The following is a 7,482-nucleotide window of genomic DNA, read 5'->3' on the forward strand; positions in this document are numbered from 1 at the left end:
GGGTCCATCCCTCATTCAAGCAATCAGCTGGAGTGGTTACTGTGATCAGGGTAGTCTCTATATACCTGTGTCTGAAGCGTACACCAATCAGTGGCAGGTAGTCTGTGCATCCTTTGGATTGCCCTTGCATGTGGTCTGCTAGTCCAGCCTGGCCGTGGGGGGGGGTGAGTGACATCCTCACAGGTGGCTGATGGGAGCTCCCAGGACTTGCATGCGTAGTGAACTGGCTGGTGTGGGTTAGCCTGGTCCATGGTGTGGGTTAGTCAGGGAAGGCAAAGTGGGAGGAAGGGACATGGGAGAGGTCGGGGGAAAGGAAGAGAAGAGGGAGAGAGGACACTGACTTCTGAACTTGGCTCTGGTGAATACCCAGGCAAAGTGGCTTTAGCAAGGACCGAGGGTGCTGCTGGCAGCTGACTGTGGTGTTCCCTCAGTGCTGGGATTAGCATTTAGTACAGGGGTGGGCAAACTTTTTGGCCTGAGGGCCACATCTGGGTATGGAAATTGTATGGTGGACCATGAATGCTCTTGAAATTGTGGGTTGGGGTGCGGGAGGGGGTGAGGGCTTCGGCTGGGGGTGCAGGTTCTGGGGTGGGGCTGGGGATGAGAGATTGGGGATGCTGGAGGGTGCTCTGGGCTGGGACCGAGGGGTTTGGAGGGCAGGAGGGGGATCAGGGCTAGGACAGGGGGTTGGGGTGCGGAAGGGGGTCAGGGGTGCAGGCACTGGGCAGTGCTTACCTCAAGCAGCTCCTGGAAGCAGCAGCATGTCCTCCCTCCGGCTCCTATGCGGAGTCGCGGCCAGGCGGCTCTGCCCCATCTGCAGGTGCTGCCCCTGCAGCTCCCATTGGCCATGGTTGCTGGCCAATGGGAGCTGTGGGGGCAGTGTGCGGAGCCTCCTGGCTGCCCCTACGCATAGGTGGAGGAGGGATGTGCCGCTGCTTCCGGGAGCGGTGTGGAGCCCCGGCATGCACGGAGTGGAGCAAGCCCCTGACCCCGCTCCCCGGCTGGTGCAGGGAAAGCCCCGGACCCTGCTCCCCGGCTGGACCTCGAGGGCCGGATTAAAATATCTGAAGGGCCAGATGCAGCCCCCGGGCTGGAGTTTGCCCACCTCTGATTTAGTACCTCCCCAGATTGCTGTGTGTGCCCCCCTGGCTCCCGCACCCTCCATCAGAGCGTGCCAAGGATCATGCTAGTGCATGGACCTGTGGTGAGAGATTGGGGCAGCACCGCCTGCCCTGTCACCCCAAGGGCGATGCTCCCCCCCATACCTGACTCTGGGCTGGGGGTAACCAGGTCTCTTTCCCCATCTGGTGGGGAGGGGGGGAGAGAGACCAGATCTTCAACCATCCCAGTGCGGCTGCTTTTCAGTCCCAAACTCTGCCTCCTCTAGGGCAGGGAGAGGCGACTCCCCAGGTCCCCTTTCAAAGGCAGTGTCCTGAGTGACCTTGGGGGGTGTCCGCTATCATCTTTGTGCGCCCCCCACCCCGCATATTCCTTGGGGTTTTCAACCCCCCAGGGACGTCCTTTGGTTCTCACCAGGCGAGTGCAGGTGACAGCGGTTCGCCGAGGGTGCTGGGCGCTTGGCTGAACCCAAGAGGATTTCAGATGCGATTCTCCTTGTGGGGGGGGGGGGGAGGAGACGGACGGGGAGAGGGAGTGAAAAGCACGTGCAGCGAGAAAGGGGAGTGGAAAATCTCTCTGTGTGCGGCTTGATTTCGGGTGGTGCCATCCCAGTCCCAGTCCGCTTGGGTCTGACACTCACAGAGGAGCGTGGTTTGATGGTGGAAGGGAACTGAGGATTTGCAGGGCCGCCTGGTTCCGCCGCTTCAGACAGAGCAGGGGGGCATTTTTCCTCCCCCGCAGGTAACAAGTTCTACAAATCCAATCCTAGGCTTAAAGGGAAGCGCCAGACCCAGCCGTCTGAAATCCCATTATTCGCACTTCTTAGCCTTTCCTCTAAGCTCTTAGTTTTAAATCGCCTGTCACCGAGGAACCTGCCTGCCAGGCTTTGGGGAAGCGTCGGGGCGACCTGCTTTCCTTCAATCGCAGAGTTACTACGGAATAACCCCCCCCCCCGCCTTTTCAAACAGCAGTGTCTCGTGTTTAAAACTCACTCCGGCACCTGCAGGCCCCAGGGAGATCGCTCGTGTAAATAGAGCGGGAGCAGCGCTGAGCGGGAGATGCTGCATGAATCGGCGCTATTTCCTGTCCAAACGGAGTTTCGTTGTTGTTTCTTGTGGCTCCTTTAACGAGTTCACGAGAGGGATCCAAGGGGACAAGTGAAATATACACGGTGAAGTCAGCGAGAGAGAAGGACAGAATCAGGCGGGCTTGGTCCCGGGCTCAGATGGGTGGGGATGTCTCTCTGCCTTGGCGTGGATTAGCTGGGCTCTGGGGCTCTCCTTGATGGACGAATGGCTGAGTTTGGCCCTGCTTCACAGGCGCTGGGTCTGAGCGCGCTGGGAAAGGTGTTGCCCTGGTTTTGACTCGACACTGTGTAATGTTTTTGAATAGGCCCTTTCCGATGACAGACTCCTGCTTCGGAGAGTCCCTACACGCCTGTAAATTACTCGAGCTGTTGAGATGTCCAGTTCTTGGAAGTAACTCACCGAAGCCCGCATGTAGCGGTAATAATTAACTTAACACCCAAGTGCAAAGACAGGGGGTGGGGGAGGATCAGATTCCAAAGGCTAGTTCATATGGGACTTGCTCCTAGAAGCGAAGACGACTTTCCCAGGGCCCCATCGCTCAGATGGGAAGCTCAGCGTTAGGCCAAGCGCAGTGCGTTTTCGCCGAGGGTTTATGGCGCTGATGAAATCGACCATGCCTTGGGTTTTACTCGTGGTGTTGTGTTGTGTTTTTAAACTGGGGCGGGAGCTCTAATCCCAGCAAAACAGGCCCCTGCCCTATTCGCAAATCCTTCCGATGGTTTGTTAAGAACATCAGGATTGGAAAAAAGCAACAGAGGGTCCTGTGGCACCTTTGAGACTAACAGAAGTATTGGGAGCATAAGCGTTGGTGGGTAAGAACCTCACTTCTTCAGATGCATCCGAAGAAGTGGGTTGTAGCCCACGAAAGCTTATGCTCTAATAAATTTGTTAGTCTCTAAGGTGCCACAAGTACTCCTGTTATTTTTGCGGATACAGACTAACAGGGCTGCAACTCTGAAAGAAGAAGTGAGGTTCTTACCCACGAAAGCTGATGCTCCCAATACTTCTGTTAGTCTTAAAGGTGCCACAGGACCCTCTGTTGCTTTTTACAGATTCAGACTAACACGGCTACCCCTCTGATCAGGATTTGAGTGACCCCCCCCCCCATCTAACTCAATGCTGGGAAGGTTCTTGCAGGCTAGGGAAAACAAGGGTTGTCCTCCATGTGTCTGGACCTTTTGCAAGGGTTATTTTGCCCCCAGGGTGTAACGCTTGGAGAAACGTGCGCTCAAGGGAGGCCGGGGGGTTTACTTGATCTACAGGGGGAGGGAGACCTGCTCGGAAAGGCCGGTCGCGCCTGGGTCCCAGTCACTCCCAGGGGTCGTTGCACGAGCGCCAGGATGCGGAGCGCGGTAGCAGGCATGCAGGGGGAGGAGCGGCTGGGCTGGGCTGGGCTGCGGGGAGTGGGGCTCTGGTGCGGTGGGGCTGGGAGGGCAGTTGCTCAGGCACTGCAGTGCTAGGCACAAAGGGTCGGGGCAAGTGCAAGGCCAAGGAGGGTCTCCAGCTTAAAGCCGGCGCCTGCTCCCCCTGAAGTCACCCTCAACCCCCACCCAGGGGACTTCAGTCGGGCCAGGACCAGGCCTGCCACTGCCCCTTGGCAAGAGGAGGTTTCTCCAGCCAGGAGATTGACAGGGGCGGAGGGGCGGGACATCCCTTGTGGAGTCCAGTGGGCGGTGCCTGGCTGTGACGGACAAGCGGTGCAAGGAGTGACTGGGGCCCCACGTGACTCCCATGGGCTGGAAGAAAAACAGAGCCAGTCCGCTTTGGAGGCTCATTGGATTCAAATATTCATTTTAGGAGCCGCTCCGCAGTCCCAGCCCCGGCAGCCAAGCGCCTCCGAGCCCCTGCGCTTTTCCGCCCGTTTGTTCCAGATTGGCTGGCAAGAATCATGGACTGTTTTCCCATGCCTTGTTTTCTGTCAGTGAGTAGCCCCTTCTCCTTCTCCCCCTGCTCCTGGGCTTGGAAGGGGTGTCAGTCCCGTTCGGCTCTGCCCTGGCTCCCGGGGACCGCACCGTGCCACCCCACCCCAGGCGCTGCTGCTAAGAGAGCGGGGACTTTGCAATCGCTCTCTGCCTTATCTTTGCAGTGGCCCTAGATCCAAGTGACTTGCCCCCCGCCTCTCCCTCTGGCGTGTTGTCTCCTTTCTCCAAACCCCTTGAAGGCCGCGGCAAAGCTGGAGCCACACAGCGCCGGCAAAACAAGACAAGGGGCCAAGTTGATTCGGTGCAAACCCCCCCCCCCCTTGCACTGGGATCCATGCTCCTGGAGACCCCCCCCCCTCCACCGGCCCCTGATCAGCTGCACTTCAGCGATCCGTGGGGCTGGGGAGGAGGCGGGAGGGAGAGAGGAGAAATTCCACCGAAGCCCAATGTTCAGTGTTTATTCTTGAAAGAAGTTAGGCGGAGATCCTCGCTAAGATAGCAAGGACCGGACAGAGGAGCCGGATAGCGGCTATCTGATGGTGGGGGCTCTTGGGCTGCAAACAAGTTCCAGCGAGTCAATTCCAGGCGATCCCTGTGCCTCTGAGACGCGTTTGCTGCTGCAGCCGGGTTTTGGGGGGAGGGGGGGGGGGGTGGCTGTTTTTAATCTTGACCCTCCTTGTTTGTTGTTGCGTTTTTTTGAACCCCCCAGAGACACCATGATTCCTGGTAGCCGAATGCTGATGGTCATTCTGTTATGCCAAGTGCTGCTAGGAGGTACTAACCATGCCAGTTTGATACCCGAGACGGGGAGGAAGAAAGTTGGAGAACTCCAGGCTCAAGCAGGATCTGGACGCCGCTCCGGGCAAAGCCATGAACTCTTGCGGGGTGTCGAGGCGAGTTTGCTGCAGATGTTCGGGCTGCGCCGGCGGCCCCAGCCCAGCAAAGCAGCCGTCGTCCCCGCGTACATGCTGGATCTCTATCGGCTGCAGTCCGGGGAAGAGGAGGAAAGCCTGCAGGACATCAGCCTGCGGTATCCCGAGAGATCCACTAGCCGGGCCAACACCGTGAGGAGTTTCCACCATGAAGGTCAGTGCCGCAGTTCGGGGGCGGCGGGGGGGGGCGGCGGGAAGCGATCGGGATTTGGAGACTCCCAGCTCAGTCTGAACAGGATGTGCCCAGCCCTCGGCTGCAGGCGGACTCCCCTGGGCTAGTCCCGCGGCTGTATTTTCCAGCATCCTGCGCTGAGGTTGAACTGGACCCGTTTTGGTGAAGGGCTCTCTCACCAGGGCTCCAGTCACTCCGGCTTTGTACCCGTGTCACCCCCCCTGAGCTCCCACGGAATTCACTCCGGAGTAACCGAGATCCCTCCCAATCGCGGCCCGTGTGTGTTGGTTTTGAAATATCAACGCGATCGCTGCCCGCCTGGGCTCTCTTTTTTTTTTTAAAGAAAGAAAATAAAAAAACCTCCTCGAATTGAATACCGACAACAGCGTGTTTGTGAGGTTCGTTCAATGGGGCCTTGTAATCTGATCCAAATGTTTCGTAGCGGATGTTTCTTTTCCAAAGTCAAGCGGAGCTATTAATCCACCAGCATCATTGCTGTGTCGGAATTTAACCCTCCCCCCCGCCCCCCAGGAATGGGATCAGCAAGGCAGGGCTCTGTGTTTCCCAATCGCTGGGCAGTTTGTGAGCAAGATCCTTGGCGGGGGGGGGAAGGAGTGTTTTAAAGAAACTTTGTTTTAAGACTCCCCCGTCTGTAGATCCATAGGGATAAGGCCCGTGGTGGTGAAGCGGGATTCCGGGGCAGGACCTGGTTAGACAAGGAGATGATGCGTTGGCGAGCCGGGGGGAAGGTTGCTACTTCGCATTTTGGAGGCAGCCGGGGATATTGCCCAGGAGGGCTGGTCTCTCTCCGTGCGGGGCGAGGGACAGGTGAAGCGGTGTGTCCCGACTCACCGGGCGCTGTGTCTCGGGGCCGCCAAACGTTCACACGCTTGGTTTTTGCAGAACACCTGGAGAACCTCCCCGGGCCCAGCGACGCCCCCCGCGTTCGCTTCCTCTTCAACCTCAGCAGCGTGCCGGAGAACGAGGTGATCACCTCGGCCGAGCTGCGGCTGTACCGGGAGCAGCTGGAAGCGCGGAGCCCCGCGTGGGAACGGGGCTCGCACCGGATCAACATCTACGAAGTGATGAAGCCCCCGCCGGCCCGCGGGCAGGTGATCACGCGGCTGCTGGACACGCGGCTGGTGCAGCACAACGTGTCCCGGTGGGAGAGCTTCGACGTGAGCCCCGCCGTCCTCCGCTGGACCCAGGACAAGCAGCCCAACCACGGGCTGGCGGTGGAGGTGACCCCGCTGCCCCCGGCCCCCGGGAACCACGTCAGGATTAGCCGATCTTTACCTCAAGGAGACGGGGACTGGGCCCAGCTGAGGCCGCTGCTGGTCACTTTCAGCCACGACGGCCGGGGCCACGCACTGACCCGCCGGGCCCGCCGCAGCGCCAAGCACCAGCGGCCCCGCAAGAACAAAAAAAACTGCCGCCGCCACGCGCTCTATGTGGATTTCAGCGACGTGGGCTGGAACGACTGGATCGTGGCCCCCCCGGGCTACCAGGCCTTTTACTGCCACGGGGATTGCCCCTTCCCTTTGGCCGACCACCTCAACTCCACCAACCACGCCATCGTGCAAACCCTGGTGAACTCCGTCAACGCCAGCATCCCCAAGGCTTGCTGCGTGCCCACGGAGCTGAGCGCCATCTCCATGCTCTACCTGGACGAGTATGACAAAGTGGTCCTGAAAAACTACCAGGAGATGGTGGTGGAGGGGTGCGGGTGCCGTTAAAAACCCGGACCCCCCCCCCTCCGCCCCGCACCCCAGGACTGCTTCTTCCAGCCGGACCCGGATCTAAACTAAACGTTCACCTTGACCTTATTTATGACTTTACGTGCAAATGGTTTGACAATAATGATCCTATATTTTGACAAAATATATTTATAACGACATATTAAAAGAAAAAAATAAAGCGAGTCATTATTTTAAAGGTAAAAGGCATCGCCTGTGTCTGGCGCCTGAGGGGGGGGGGGGGGGGGGGGGGGGGGGCGGGGGGGGGGGTTTTGGTCTTTTTAAAAAGTCCCCTTCGGGGGGTGGGGGGGGGGGGGGGGGGGGGAACCCCCGGGAACTCGGGCTTGTCAGGCGGGGGCAGCCCCGGGGAGTGACACTGCACTTGCTAACCCGCGGGAAGCGTTTGCAAAACTGCATGTGAAAAGCGGAGCGGAGTTACCTGAGGGGTTATGCTAAACCGGCGGGGAGTTTGATGCCTCCCCCCTCCCCCAGTGTTCAAAGCGATTCGCATTT

General features: G+C 58.9%; 1 protein-coding gene across 2 annotated transcripts; it reads left to right on the forward strand.

The window, feature by feature from the left end:
• The first annotated feature begins 3,954 nt into the window (after positions 1-3,954).
• On the forward strand, positions 3,955-7,168 carry BMP4 (bone morphogenetic protein 4). Of its 2 annotated transcripts, XM_026654314.2 has the most exons (3): positions 3,955-4,128; positions 4,839-5,215; positions 6,137-7,168. In XM_026654314.2, the coding sequence occupies exons 2-3, from the start codon at positions 4,846-4,848 to the stop codon at positions 6,967-6,969; spliced, it is 1,203 nt and encodes a 400-aa protein (XP_026510099.1). In that variant the 5' UTR covers positions 3,955-4,128; positions 4,839-4,845; the 3' UTR covers positions 6,970-7,168. The 2 variants fall into 2 exon arrangements, with proteins under 2 accessions (XP_026510099.1, XP_026510097.1); XM_026654312.1 differs by lacking the exon at positions 3,955-4,128 and having other exon boundaries at positions 4,136-5,215.
• Positions 7,169-7,482: the final 314 nt, after the last annotated feature.

The sequence above is a fragment of the Terrapene carolina genome, unplaced genomic scaffold (genome assembly GCF_002925995.2).
Source record: "Terrapene carolina triunguis isolate 2854851 unplaced genomic scaffold, T_m_triunguis-2.0 Scaffold189, whole genome shotgun sequence".
Classification (NCBI taxonomy): Eukaryota; Metazoa; Chordata; order Testudines; family Emydidae; genus Terrapene; species Terrapene triunguis.

Coding starts and splice junctions, on each gene's coding strand:
- BMP4 (XM_026654312.1), top strand. CDS start 4,666: ATGGTGGGGGCTCTTGGGCTGCAAACAAGTTCCAGCGAGTCAATTCCA. Junction 5,216..6,136: donor GAGGAGTTTCCACCATGAAG/GTCAGTGCCGCA, acceptor TGGTTTTTGCAG/AACACCTGGAGAACCTCCCC.